We start from the raw sequence: 14,816 nt of genomic DNA, 5'->3' as shown, positions 1-14,816 counted from the left end.
TAGGCTTGGAAACTTTGACTGTTGACCGGTCAAAGCTCGTGGTGTTTGACTGGCGGCGCGCGCTGGCCAGGCCAGCCTCGCGACGGGGTGACGCGAGCGATACCCACCAGTAGCAGCGCGCACCGTGGCCGCGCGGCGGCGACGTGGCTGCTGCCGTGTGAGGCGGGTGCGCGGGCGGGGTAGGGTTTCGGGTGAGAGGTTGAGTTGGTGGTCACGAACTGGTTCTTTGACCTGCTCAAACGTCCAATGGTATTGTGGGGATCAGATGGACGACTGTGATTCAATTAAACAATTTTTCTTTAAATTCGAAGTTTATTACCGATCTAAGCTCGTGATGAAAAGATTCATGAATTATGGAACTGATTCGGCTTTAATTATTTGAAGGATGTGCGTGTGCATGATCAATGACCGTGAGTTTATGGTTCTTTCTTCAGTTGCTTTCAAGAGCTGGGCATTTGAAATTAGAGAGTGTTTTACGGTAACGGGGATTTTGCTAAACTTAGAGCCATTGGATTAAACCATTTAATTTAGATGATCGAGAGATAATAACTTTTTTCGGGCTATTGAAAATTGTCAAACGATTCTTATTCTTTTATGAATTTCTTCCTTAATCAGAATGAACCTAGTAAGCGGAATTAAGTTCTTTGACCTTTTTCCCTGTTTCTTTTCACTACTCGGTAAACTGCATAGTGCCATAAGCAGATTAGTATGCGCATGTTAGGTAAAGCTTTTCTGAACCTAGTAAGATTTAAGGCTGTATCGTGTTGAAAAATGACATATACGCAATGAAATTCAGTAGCCGTGGACGAAGTGACGAAGCAATGAAGCAGCAAAGAGCAGAGTAACACACAACCACATCCGGTCCAATTCAGATGTCGTTTAGAATGCGTTCGAGATGCATGGGTTCGGCGCCAAATAGGGGCTATGGCTCAACCCGGTGAAGTTAGGCACAAATTCAGGCGCCTCCTGGGCCACGGGCCATATCGATGATCTCCTTGAAAATGATTACGCATTCAGCAGGCATGTGATTCTTGAGAAGCGGCGCTACTGCATGCGAGGCATGTGATCTGGGAGGTGTATAGGCGTGTTCAATTTGCGCGAAAACCTTCCTCGACAGCATGGTTTTGATTGGTAGGCATGTGTTTCCTGCCTTCCTGGGAAGGCTAGCTAGGATCCGTCCGGACTCCAAATTCAGTGCTCCGTGATATGATGAGCTGGGAGACTGGTAGGAAATCCAGCAATCCAATGCACTTGTCATGCATGAGAGTAAACACGTGACTAGTGTCATCACTGATCATGCCACTATTTTTTTCACCGTCTTATATCGGTATTCTTAATTGGAAGCTGTTTTTTTAGATATTAATTGGAAACTGTTTTGAAGCCTCTTGATTCTCACGGGATGCTGTAGGGAAAAAAAATAGAAATGCTAAAAACACAAAGCATCCTACCATTGATTTTGTAGGTCGACAATCATTGGATACAATTTACATCTAAATTACTTGCCTCTGCCCCTCTAAAAATAGCTAAACTAACCCTAATTTGCATATAAATTACCCATTTTGCCACTATGAAAAATAACTAAACCGGCCCCTAATCTCCATCTAAATTACCTATATCTCTTTATTAAAATAATCTGAATTAGCTTCCAAATGCGCACCTAAACACACATTTCTTTCATTAATAACCAAACTACCTCTATGCGTCCTAATTACATATTTCTACCGAACAACTAAAAAATCCAGCTAAAAGTACAAATACATAAGTGTGTTGCCATGCAAACCAAGTATACATGTATGCACTGAGCAACGGACAATATCCAAATTCATGGTTTAGCAATCATGATCTTAGGCCTTGTATAGGAAGCAGTGGATTGAAGTGGAACGAAAGGAATTGAGTCTAAAATGAATTAATCTCCCCTCCAATCCCTCCAATTCCACTTCAGTTCACTACTATCCAAACAAAAGCCTTAAAGAGTCGCATACGTACCATTGGCGGTCATGGTTGGTGTAAAATCATATTTATACTCCATGACAACATTTATCATAAGCTTCCTTTAGATAACCTTACTATATTTTGCCAAAAACAATATAATAGATAATTTAGCTATAAGAAGTCCATTTTTTAAAAAAAGAAAAGTATATGACTACACTCATAGCTCTTTTATAGAGGAAATCAGATATCTCAGGCACCACATGCAGGCTGACATGCTTGTTTATGTCACTGTATTGGACCTAGATTCTAGATTATAAAAAATCAAAATAGAAGGTTAGGAATAATGATACAATAAATGCAGCAGGCGATATCATTTTCTTTGACACGTATGTAACACACACACACACATATATCAAAATTGGTAAACCAAATATTGATTTTTTAATTAGCTGTGGACACTAAATTTATGCAGAAACTTTAAACACTCTTAAAATTACTGTACCACGGGTTGATATGCCATTGTTTTTTAATCCTCCGTGCTGAGAAAAGAAGTTCCCGTGATGGTTACTGCTGGCGAGCGGTTCTTAGCAGAAGACCATTCTTCAGCGCGACCAAGTCGCCAGGACAAAACAAAACGCCGTTCTTTGTGCAACTTTTGCAGCAAACGCCCACCCCCCGCCCCCCACCCCCGGCGAACCAACTAACGGCAGTACGGCACCAGGTAGGTATCTCACTCCACTCGCAAATTGTTTAACGATACAGACTCGCATGTGACCGGCACGCGATTATCCTAGAGTTTTCGGCGTCAGATGCTAAAGAGGCAGCAATCCTTTCGTCCTGCCTTTAAAAAAAAATTCACTCCGTTTTGGTGGCCGTAGACTGATGGGTCCACGGGCTGACGTTTCTATGCGGTGTTTGGTGAGCAGTGAGGCAGCTGTTCCGTGCGGTGCTGCAAGCCTGCAAAGAGCTCCTCTCCTCTCTGAGCTCCATGACCCCAACCATCCCCTGGTGTCCTCTGGACAGACTCCTCCGTCGTCTCTTTGCTAGAAAAAGTAAGATTTGTGGAAGCTTCACCAATCTAGCTCCATGCTGCTTGGAAGGTGTGTGTTACCCATTGGATTACTGTAAGTGTCCAGGGGAGATGCTACAGCTCTTTTTATGGGAACCAGTCCATGTTTCTGAATGTTCTAATGGCTCCCCTTTTTCACTCGTCTGAATTCAGTAGCCTGTCTCTTCAGAAATGGACTAGAATGAAGTTCAGAAACCTGAACGAAGTGGCACGGTGGTAACTGACTGGCTGAGTAGTTCGTGCTCGTACTCGGTCAAGGATCTGTTGTTTTCGGTCCACTGTGCACGCCGATGCAAGCGCATGCGTCGCTGCACAAGGTAGCTTGCGTCTTGTGGATTCTGCTTCTGCACCGTCGCGTAAAACAACAGCACCTGAACGCGTTCTTCTTCGTTCTTTATGCAACGTGTTTTCTAAGGAAAGACGTAACTGCTGACAAGAGAAGCGAGACCTGAGGCCTACGTACGCTTGCAGAGTACGCGATGTTATCATCATGTTCAGCTCTGATAATGAACACCCATGTGTACTACGGAGTATGTTTATTAGCGAGACTTGAGGCCTACGCGTACAGAGTACGCGGTGACACACATGTTTGCGTAGTTGTAGGCCACCTCGTTAGTTAGTTTTTTTTGCTGTTATTATCCTATTTTATTTGCTTTCAAATTCAAATCAGCTCGACTGAATGGGGTTTGGGCTGACCCAATGGCTAAGGCACAAAAGCAAAACCTGCATAATCCCTAGTTAGAGCTGGAACATGTCAGGTACTGGCAGGTCTCCCAAGCGTTGAGAACGGTGACATTCCAACCTAGTTCTTCCATGACTCCATGTAAACAAGGGATTGAATCCTATTAAATGCCAACACCTTGGAAATGAAGCAAATGCATCAAACATATCAAATCAAGGGTTGATTTTTCCTCGCGACGGTGCGGAGAAAAGTTTCCCGGAAGATACCTCCCGAGTCCCGACCGGAGACAAGATCGGAGCATCGCACTGCAGTACCGCCATCGCCAGCCCTAGCCCTGCTGTGTCGCATCGCAAGAACTAGCGGACGTTCGGGTCACTTGTTCCTGCCCACGAGGACGAACGGCGGCCGGCGTGTTGTCAATTCGACCGTACGCGGACTCTCCAGCCTGCCCGCCGTTCATCTGCTAGCGCCTAGCAGCTCGTCACTGCACCGACTGATGCTGATGCCTCGCCAGCCGCTCCTCGTTTCTTCTCCCACAAGCAGGCGCCGATCGCTGTTAGTTGTCTTGTTGCTGTCTCCACTGCCCAGCTTGCCTGCCACTGGGCCCTTGTTTAGTTCACCCCCAACTCACAACTTTGGCACTATACAAAAAGAAGATTCCCCATCACATCAAACTTGCGGTATATGCATGGAGTACTAAATGTAGATGAAATTAAAAACTAATTGCACAGTTTTGTTGTACTTTGCGAGACGAATCTTTTGAGCCTAATTAGTCAATGTTTGGACAATAATTCACAAATACAAACGAAACGCTACAGTATACTACAGTGCTGTAACAGTAATTTGGCACTCCAAACTTTAGCAACTAAACAAGGCCTGGGTAGCGCCTGCTACTGTAACAGAGTATAACAGGCACGTGCTTCTCCATCTCCTTCTCTTCAGTTTCTATTAAACACTGCGATACGGCACTCGTTATGACTTGTGAATGAATAATGATTGATGGATTGAACAGTTTTGGGAAAGTTCCGATATGGTTTGCGAATTGCATGGACAGCGTTCACGCGGCAACATCTGACGAGTCTGGCATGGCAACGGCACCCAAGCGGAACTGTTCAAACGGATGACCCAGCGATCTTCTGAACCAGGATGAGCAGCGGCCGTGACACGCGGGGAAGAAGAAGAAAGCAGGGCGGTGAGCCTGTAACTGTCAGCAAACAGCAGGAGCAAGCAGCGTGGTTCCACGAGACCACGACGCAGCGGTCTTTCACCGAATGTCGGGGGAACCGAGGCAGGCAGGTCAGCCGATCGCAGATTCGCAGGGCTGGATCAACGTCTGGGGAGCGGAAATGGTCAAGGAGTGCTACTCCTTGGCACGGTCATTAGGCAACCTGGTTGACACGTTCTCAAATCGGCAGGTTTATCATGCACGTATGACCTGTGAGAACGTAAACAAGTTGGTACGATTTGCATCAAGCAACTGCGCATAGCAGTAACCGGCTTTTCACAGCATGCGTGTCTGCTTATTTCTACATCTACAGTGTATGAAGCTCCTGGTACACAAGCAAAGCAGACTAACTAATACTACTTGCTAGTAATTTGCTAGATGATAACTCAAGTTACCGGTGGTAAGTACTAACTAGCTAGCTAAATGATTGTCAGAGTGGGGCTGAGAAAACCATCAACCATCAGCTCTCAATCTTCCGCCCAGCAGGTTGCCGTCTTCCCAATCTTGTGGAGAGCCTTGACGACTTCCTCCGATGTAACGTTTCCTGTCACGGTGACCTTGTTTATCTCCGTCTCGAGCTGATAGCTCTCCATATCTGCACCACCCATTTGTGCACAGTTAGATACTTAGATGACTGAAAGTCAATGATTGTATGGTATGGGGAGAAGAACTGAGTTGACCACAGGCTTACCGTCGATCGTTTTTATGGCCTTCTTAATCGCCTTGATGCACCTTTCACAGTGCATTCCAACCTTCAGCTCCACAACCTGTGCCCAAAGATGACTTTCAGACTCGAGTTTGTCGTGCATATCAGCATATATACAAGCATGATATACTTCCAAGATTCAAGTAGTTCAGGTAACAAACAAAAGGGCCGGTTGCAACTTACAGCCATGGTTTCCAGAGAGTTGCTGTGCACAAACTCCTCAAACAGCTTTCAAATAGAAGATGTCCATCTCTCTGCATCCTGGAGCATATATAGCTGCATCCGAACCTTTCTCTTTCATGCAAGCAACTCCTACTTTTGTTCTCCACCGTGAAAAATAAAGCATGCACTTTACAATAGTTCATGGGGTCAGGCATTTCACACTTAAAGGAGCACTCCATACAGCCAACGGCTATGATATAGGAATAGGGTAGATAAGAATCTCCTTTTTGTCTTTTGAACTGTCTCCAACCAATTAAGTTACTGATTACATTAGAGGAGTTACATAATTGCTCTATAAGAGGCTTAAACCTGATATTGATATAGCGACCAAACATTATAAAATGGAGAATTTTTTTCTCTCTTGACATTGTAAGCTTCAAATAGGTAACATCTGGTATAAACATAACAGTTTTTTTTACATCTATTTGCCGCTGTACTTCCTGATATCATTGCCTACTCATTCCATTTTCCTTTTAATGTAAATTAGCTAAATGACTAACTAAACAGGAATGGACAACAAAAGAGCATAGTGCTGAAAGGTGGTGTCAATCAAAGAAGAAGAATGACTTGGCTACTTTTGAACACCACAACTCAAATCATCCTTTAGCAGTGGGTTCGCTTTTGAGCTGGATGCTACCATTCGCCACAACTTCTGAATCAGTTCCTTCCCTCTCCCCACATTCTATTACTGGTTGGGTGGGTGGGATCATTTCACCATCTGCCGCGAGTTTGACATTGATACCATTCCCTTCTTCTACTCCCATAGAGACCGGCGATTCCGTCACAAATATAAATTCTGGTCCGCTCTCCACATCAACACCATCCATCAGTTTCTTATAGAATTTCCCATCCTTAGCATCATATAGGTTCCCTGTGCGCACCTCCTGCGCAAGAGCGCATGGCCAGCAGAACAGCCACTGCACATAGTCTGTCAACGATGCTGATCCACAGAACCACCTGTTTCTGGGCAGCCCAAATGTCTTCCTCATCTGGATCCTCCAGAAACCCCCATATAGAAGGCCAAAGAAACACAGGATAATCCCCGCAGCACCAATGAAATCACCAAGGATGTAGCTGTGGATGTTCATCGCTGTGATGTTGAACAACCAGAATGGCGTGACACACAGCAGCAGGAACGTGAATGTGTGCACATACATGTTGCCAAACCCAAGTCGCTCCATGTTCCAGCCGAACACACAGAACGTGAAGAGGAAAGAAAGGTAGCAAGCTGTGGGGTCCTCGCTGCAATCAAACAGCCCACCTGCCCACGCGGGATTGCTCACCACTGTTCTTGTTTCTGATGACTCGACTAGAACTGCGTCCAGTACTTTGGTTTCTTCATCAGACACAGCCTCGTAGTCTCCGCCAAGAGGGCTGTACACTGCATACACTCCAGCAAGAACCGGTGCAGCAATGCCTAGGACGAAGAAGAAGTTGTCAGCAAACTCAGAGCGTGATTTGCTGGGGTAGGCCCAGTAGAGGCTACAGTCGGCATACTGGGAGATGCAAGTGATGTGGAGGAGAAACACCACAAAGGATATGTGTGCTCGCTCATTGGGACGGCGTGCCACATTCTTGCAATAATATTTTCTGAGCTCGGCTGCATCCTCTGGCTGCCACCGGTAGAGGAGAACAGTATGGTGGATTAGTTTTGGGTGCTCGTATATGCTCAAGAGGGTGAAGAGGGCGTTAAGGATTTGATTGTCAATCTCTATCCATTGGTTTCTTAAGGACTTGGAAGGGAATGCATCATTCAGCAGTCCTAACAGAAGCAAGATTAACATGGCACCAGCAACACCAACACAGAGCAGCCATATTAGGAGAGCCATGTGCATAGGATGCTTGAGCCATTTCTTGCATATAGTGAAAACTGAACCCCAGTTGATTGTTCTGATGAAGTGAACATGAAGGTTGCCGCGGATGCTAGAGGATGGCAGCCGAAATTTTATCAATGGCGAACAAAGTTTGATCTTCTTTATCCATTGCACCGAGGGAGCGGCCTTCAGGAAATCAAGAAGCCGTTGTTCATGACGGGCCGTCCCTTGCACTAGTCCATCATCAAGAATAGGAACCGAGATACCGTATCCAGTCAAAATTGGTGAATTTGGATCTGAATATGGCACATTTTCTATATCATCTTCGGAGGTGTTCTGAGCCATCTACGATGTGACTGAGACTTGTAGGTATGCAAATTGCAAGGGCATTGGATGATCAACTTGAAGCAGCTTGTTAAAGAAATGACGGCCTCTGTTGCGTATGTGAAAAAAGATGCGGGTTAGAATACCGCATATGACTTGAGGTAGGCTGAATATGCGCAAAACATAACTGCAAGACAACATTACAAACGGTACATAGACCAGTAGACGTGTAGAACTAGAATAGGCGTAGGATGTTACCAACATAACATAGGACTAGCAACTACTGCATTCAGCAAGTCTAGTCAAGTTTATGCCATTCGATCTATCCTAGTTTTCTCCGCAAGATCGGCAAAAGTGGGAGAATCTGCTGAGTTACACATCCAAAGCATAGGCACAAAAGAGAAGAGTACCAAATCTAATAATCTCACACAAACTGATTATAGATGCATACCCATGGTGCGGATGAACATACCTCTGTACCTATTAGAGGAGGTAAACCAGAGCAAGAAGTCCCCTCGAAAGAATCAGAGGGAAAGCTGTCAGACTGATCAGAACCCGCAGCGCAGCAGACCCCCGAGGATCATGCAAGCAACTCGCGATGAACTGGTGTTGTGGAGGGGAAAGTGGCAGGCAGGGCAGCGAATTGAGCATTTGAGCCTCAATTCTTGAAGAATGGCACCGAATTCCAGTCAAGCAAACGGAAGCTGGCGACTTCAATTCCTTGGACGGCACAGCTCCGGCAACTGTCACATCCCCGTGAAAGTCCTCCACGAACAAAGCGGGTGGGCAGCTTCACACATCTGACGTCACTCGAAAGCAACGCCGACGAAGTGGTTCCTGCGCGCGTGTGTCCAAGGTAAGCAAGCAGGTCAATTTTGGGAGGCGTGGTGTCACTGTGTTGTGGTGCGGAGTGTGCTCACGAAGCAATGTTCTCCGGTCAGACGAAACCGGCGGGCGTTGAAGGCGGGGGAAAGGTACCTGAGGAAGCCCGCCGCCGTACCTCCGCGAGGCCGCACTGAAAGATTGACCGTCAGGTAGGAGGGCGCGCGTCCCCAAGATCCACTTGCTATCTAGAGACTGTCCTGCTGCTGTGACGAGGCATGGAGACAAGTGAGGGAAATGCGGAGCCTGGGGGTAGACCGAGAAGAGATGGAGGATTGGGGCACATGCGCGCACCTCGAAGCCTCCGATTCTCATTTCTCAAAGACTCCGCGGCGAATCTTGTCGGTCATCGTCCTCAACGACCAGGGTCGTGGATTCCCCAATGCAGGGCAGTTGCGCTGGAGGGGAGGAGCCGAGAAAGCCGGAGGGAGAATTTCCCCGTCGACTCTTTTCCCCATGGGCTGGGCTTGTCTGTTTTATTCCGGGCGGGGTGGGCTAGACTGTTTAACGGCCCAAGTATGAGCCCAGATCTGAATCCTTTGGTCGCAGGCTAGTCCAATGCAGAGTCATAAACTCTCCATACTAAGATAACTATCGCCTTTTAAGTCCAGATCATAGAGTCGCAATGAATAATACTCCTAAAATGTGTGAGCTAAGTGCCTAAAATGTCAAAATGTGTGAGACAATCCGAAGTAGAGGTGCAAAACTGCAAATTGACACCTCTAAGAGTCACCACTGAATTCTATTTTGTTGAATTAACTAGCAAGGTGGCCCGCGCAAACAACGTGGCTAGAATTGCTTCGATATGCTTTCATCACCATCCATTTGATTGGAATTTAAGAATGTTTTTACTTCGTGTAAAATGCATGTAGGCACCCTAATCTGCCTCCTACATTTCTTATTTGTTTAAGATAGACATAACAATAACTAAAGATAAGAAAGTCAAATTAAAAGATAATAAATCATCTCAACAAACAAAAAAAATTCTAGAAGAGACATAAGCATTACATACTACACAATTTGGTTTAAAGAAATAAAAATTTTAGCATGTTATGTGCAACAAAATTATATTACCTAAGGAGAATACTTTGTGTTCTAAGATTAAATATTTATGATACGTGACATGGGCAAACAATTCGTAGCATAAGTGTGTAGCTATAAGTCCGCAAGAAATCCATGCCACGCCACCACGGTGGCATATGCTCATAACTGTGTCATGGGAGCTCATCCTCTGTTGATATCATTAATCGTCTCCTTAGCACATCCAATTCATCACCTTTTGCTGGCGAGTCCTACTACTCTGATTCTTTGCGCTATCCTAACCAATAGTACAGGAAGCTAAAAAACAGGTTGACCTATATTCTAGAAGTGCTCCCTTTGATCCGTGGCTGTCCACCATTGAGCCATGGCTAGCAAAGCTCTGTGCTCACAATCAATGTTGCTCACCTTGACTTTTGAGTTTATAAAAATGAACATGTATGCCACCAGTTTCTTTTGTTTTTCTAACTTACTTTTGTACCTACGTGACGTGAGATTATTATTCTTTTAAAATTGTATAGTGTTTATCTATTTTTTGAATCTTAATTCTAGGTTAGACTCCATCACATATGCATCGTTATAATATTATCAAAATTAACAACACAAGTATTTCTTTTTTCACCAATTAATATTACTATATTTCATAAACATCATGTTAGTTAGTTTTAGTTTAGTTTTAACATGTAAATTTAAATGAAATATTCATTTATATATTTTATGACATGGTGACGTTGTTACCGTGATGATATTTTCACTCCACTATTGTTACCAGTTACCCTAACTAAAGATTAGACCCAAGACAATGAGACTCGGTCCGAGCCTTGCCAGGCTTAGCCCAACTTGCGGCTCCAATAGGGCTAGGCATGGCGTTGATTTTGCTGGACCAAGAAGAATATGGACGGGCTCAGCCTAACCTGATTATTTATTTCAGTTATTTTTTCACGTGAAAATGGTGGGTAGCTGGTCCAATGTCTCTCGTGTATTGGTGTGGGCGCGATTTTTTCAGCTTTAAATATTTTTGGCTTTTCTCGGCCTAGCCCAAGCCCAAACCGACTTCCACTCGGGTGTACTAAAGATGTATGAAAGGACAAATTTTATCTCCTGGTGCAGTAGAGCGAGGTTGATTTAGTTGGAAAACTATTCATGACAATGTTGGATATATATATATATATATATATATATATATATATATATATATATATATATATAAATATAATTTTCATAATTTTAATTGCAATATTACGATTAGCATCATTGTATACACAATCGTTGTGATGTTTCCACAACGTCCAAGTACCTAAAGTTGTCAAGGAATTTACTTCTCGCTTGAGAATTTTTGGGATCAATTATTTTTTTTCTTAATTTTTGATTTTTTTGCTAATTTTATTTGGCATACCTTTTGGTTGGGTATAGACTGTTGGATGATCATAAAATCCAATGGTACATTCGCCGATGTGGCGGAACCACTCAAACTAAACTGGCATAAGTGTGCTAACCATCATCTTAATGACCGGTCACGTACACTTAAAAAGGTGTAATCCGACAGTCTGTCGGGTCAAGCTCGATTCAACCACTGAATATCTCGATCGAAATAATATGCAACAAATCTCACACGAAGGTGGGCGCAGATAATACAACATGGTATTTCAGGTCACAAATATAGAGGTCTTAATTAATTTACAAACCGGATTCGAAATTCATAAAAGATTACAAACCAGAGTTCTTAAATAAAATACAGCGGAAGTCTAACGACAAAGCGCGAATAAAGATACATGACGACATGGGTAGCCTACCACATGTCATCCAATACGAGACCACCTCAAGACGAGGCCGGAAACCATTCAACCGACCACCCTTCAGGTAAAGGGCGGCCATCCCAAAGCTGGCCAGCAACCAACTCTATCATTTCTTCACTAAGACCTGAAAGTCAACAACAAAGTAAGACTGAGTATACTAATACTCAGCAAGACTTTCCCGACTATGGTATATACTTAGCCGACTCCTAGTATGAAAGACTTTTGGATGAGGGGTTGGTTTTGCTAAAAAGCAACTAAGAGTGGATCCTTACTTTCAAGTTTTAGCATCCAATTTAAAGTTGAGCTAACCATTCTAAGTGAGCAATATTTTCAAAAAATTTCAGTGTGGGAAAACAATTGATTATAGATAGCAATATCAACATCATTTCACATTTCTCTTTCATTCCACTTCTTACTACGATGTGATGCAGTGATCAAGGTTCTCTTAATCAAGAGCGGCGGCAAATCGATTCAACTTATAACCTTGCAAGGTGAACCTATACACACGACATATGCATGCTCCGTCTAGCCACATATGGCAAACGGTCCCCTTAGAGAATGTGGGCAGTTGCGAACTCCTGTGACCCTTGAGTGCTAATCCCCACCAGTACCTCTCCGGGCCAGCCATGAGTTACTGACTAGCACACGAACAGGAAACAGGACCAACTCAATCTACAGTCGCGCCCTAAGGTACTAGGTTTTACCAGTTTCAACTACCTCTTACTTCTAGCATGTGTATAGTACAGTTCAAACTTGATCAGCAGGACCACAACGAACGGACCTTAATCGACACAAGCGGAGCGCAACCATAATTCTAACTTCAACTTCATTTCTGTCTCTGCCCGATCTTTAACTTTTCTTTCATCAGTGATTCATTCTCAAGTAACTTGCCATAGATATCGAAAGGTCCTATGTCTCATGAGCGACAGGCAATCACTCGATTTCTACCGTTCTTAATTAAGCATAGCACTTCTATCGACCTACACATACTAGTATTTGAACTTGGAGTCCTAGGGATCATGCAACTAAGGTTCCATTCAACTCGTAGGAACTTAATGCATAAAGTAAACACGTATTTAAGATAATTGCATAGTTTTGAAATAAGGGCTTATACTCCGAGGCTTGCCTTCCAAACTAGCCTTGGGATCTTTTAAACTTTGGTTCAGGTCTTGGGATGCTTCAACTTGAGAAGCTTTACGCTGCTCACTCTCGGACGCGGCGATCTATTCATAAAGACTGTCGACTAGCGGGTTATCTACATGGAAATACATATGCATGAGTTAATTGAAAGGTGATGACACATGCATGAAGTCAAGTTTAGAGAGTGCAACAACTCAATCATACAACATTTAAAGATCAAGAAGAGCATACAAGTATCATCATCTACACAAGGAAACACTAGAGTTTTCATGTGAGAAATAACATTATCAAAATAAGCCAATAATATTTCAGTAACTTTGATTACAGCATGGCATGAATACCAGGTCCTAAATAAGTGATTTAGCATGTCATGATGACAACAAGATCTATGTAAAACATGCTTATGAGTGAACTGTAGCAATAACATACTAGAGGCCAAATAAATGACACCTACAAGCAACCATATAGATTCTGTTAGCCGCAAATTTTTCAGGAATGAACATGCTACTGATAAAGAGCGTAAAAATAATTTATGAGCTCCCAATTTCAATAACAAGTATTTTCAATAATTTAAACTAGTTTATAGAAAAAATAATTATTCAGGAAGCATTCCGTGTTATATGAACATAAATCATTTACAGAATCTTACTAAACACACAAACACACTACTGTAAAAGTTTCAGCATGATTGGACTTTCACAGAGTTTATTAAAAAAAACAAACATTGCAAAACTGTAGATATGAAGAATAATTTATATCTAAAGTTATATAAGCAATTTGGTTCTACGAACTTCTCAGAACACTTTTCAACATAGGAACATATTACTATGAATTTATCAGGATTTTATGAGTACTAGAGCTATTTATTCCAAAATAAGGAGATTAAACAACATGCATTCTAATCAGCAATAAAAACACATATTTCACAAGAACAAGTATATTTACTAGATATCTCTAAGCATCAGGAAGCCAACAAAATTTATTTCGTACTTTTATCATCTCTCTACGAGTTTATATAGATTTTCAAAGTTTTAGCCATTTCAACTAAAACTAAAATAGAAAAAGAGAAAGTTACTTTCGCATATAGGTCCTCGGAACAAACTATCCTAGCGGATCTGCCCTTGCTTTTCCACTAAAGCCCCTAGGTCTAGCACTTAGGCCCCTTGAAGATTTCCCACCTAGCACTTAAACCCTGAAAACTTTCGCATAACCCCTGAGCTTCTAATTCCTTTGCACATCAGCCCTTCTTCTACCTCTGCCCATGGCACACGCACGATGAGCGATGGCATCGCACCGGCACCAGCATGGCGGTCTTGCCTCCCTCCCCAACAACTACCCCTGAAGCTTGCCTACCTCCTAGCACACATTCTCCTCCTCTTTTCTCCCCAAATCCCTAACTCCAACCACGCCCATGACAACGACGGCGCAACACACACCAGCGAGCTCGGGAACGTGCGTGGAAGCATGGTTGAGATGGTGGTTTGGCGAGAGCCTGAGGTCCAGGGGCTCACCTAGGTTTTGTTTTGGGGGTTGGTGGAGCAAGAGAAGGCCAGGAAGGTGGGGTTCGACGGTGGGTGGAGTATTGTGGCTGGCGGCAATGGCTTGCGCGGGGACTTCAATCCCCAGTGCTAGGGTGCATGGCGATAGGCAAAAAGAGGTGGCAGAGGTAGATGTCTAGTTTGGAGTGGTGGTGATTTGATTTTGGTGAAGGGTAGTGGCGGGATTTGGCCAGCGAAGGTGCCCTGCTTGGCTCGACTCTGTTTGCTTTGTCTTGGCCGAAGCAAGAAGAAGGGAAGCAAATGGGAGAGGGAGAGGAGGCTGGCAACCAGGGGAGGAGTCAAGGCTGTGGACGTTAGGGAAGATAAGGTCAAGCGAGGGGGACTGGAGCAGGCAACGGGGCGCTGGTTTCATGCGCTCACGCGGTTAGCTTCTAGCACGCCTTGACCGATGCACAGTCTCGGCATGGGCTGCAGCATGGGCACGGCA

At 43.9% G+C, this 14,816-nt stretch overlaps 2 protein-coding genes across 6 annotated transcripts; both read right to left on the bottom strand.

Annotated features, from left to right (window-relative positions):
* Nucleotides 1-5,075: 5,075 nt before the first annotated feature.
* On the bottom strand, nt 5,076-5,938 carry LOC140222746 (heavy metal-associated isoprenylated plant protein 45). Its single transcript, XM_072293785.1, has 3 exons — nt 5,798-5,938; nt 5,600-5,675; nt 5,076-5,503 (listed from the first exon to the last, which is right to left on the bottom strand). The coding sequence occupies exons 1-3, from the start codon at nt 5,801-5,803 to the stop codon at nt 5,376-5,378; spliced, it is 210 nt and encodes a 69-aa protein (XP_072149886.1). The 5' UTR covers nt 5,804-5,938; the 3' UTR covers nt 5,076-5,375.
* A 94-nt stretch (nt 5,939-6,032) lies between these two features.
* LOC117854460 (uncharacterized) lies at nt 6,033-9,307 on the bottom strand. Of its 5 annotated transcripts, none has more exons than XM_034736654.2 (4): nt 9,151-9,307; nt 8,895-9,062; nt 8,447-8,811; nt 6,033-8,083 (listed from the first exon to the last, which is right to left on the bottom strand). In XM_034736654.2, exon 4 carries the CDS (start codon nt 7,993-7,995, stop codon nt 6,433-6,435), a length of 1,563 nt encoding a protein of 520 aa, XP_034592545.1. In that variant the 5' UTR covers nt 7,996-8,083; nt 8,447-8,811; nt 8,895-9,062; nt 9,151-9,307; the 3' UTR covers nt 6,033-6,432. The 5 variants fall into 5 exon arrangements, with proteins under 5 accessions (XP_034592545.1, XP_034592543.1, XP_034592546.1 ...); XM_034736652.2 differs by having other exon boundaries at nt 8,953-9,062; XM_034736655.2 differs by having other exon boundaries at nt 8,895-9,059; nt 9,151-9,294.
* Nucleotides 9,308-14,816: the final 5,509 nt, after the last annotated feature.

The sequence above is a fragment of the Setaria viridis genome, chromosome 5 (genome assembly GCF_005286985.2).
Source record: "Setaria viridis chromosome 5, Setaria_viridis_v4.0, whole genome shotgun sequence".
Classification (NCBI taxonomy): Eukaryota; Viridiplantae; Streptophyta; class Magnoliopsida; order Poales; family Poaceae; genus Setaria; species Setaria viridis.
The sequence above is the reverse complement of the archived record's forward strand: the minus strand, read 5'-3'. Positions and strand labels throughout refer to the sequence as shown.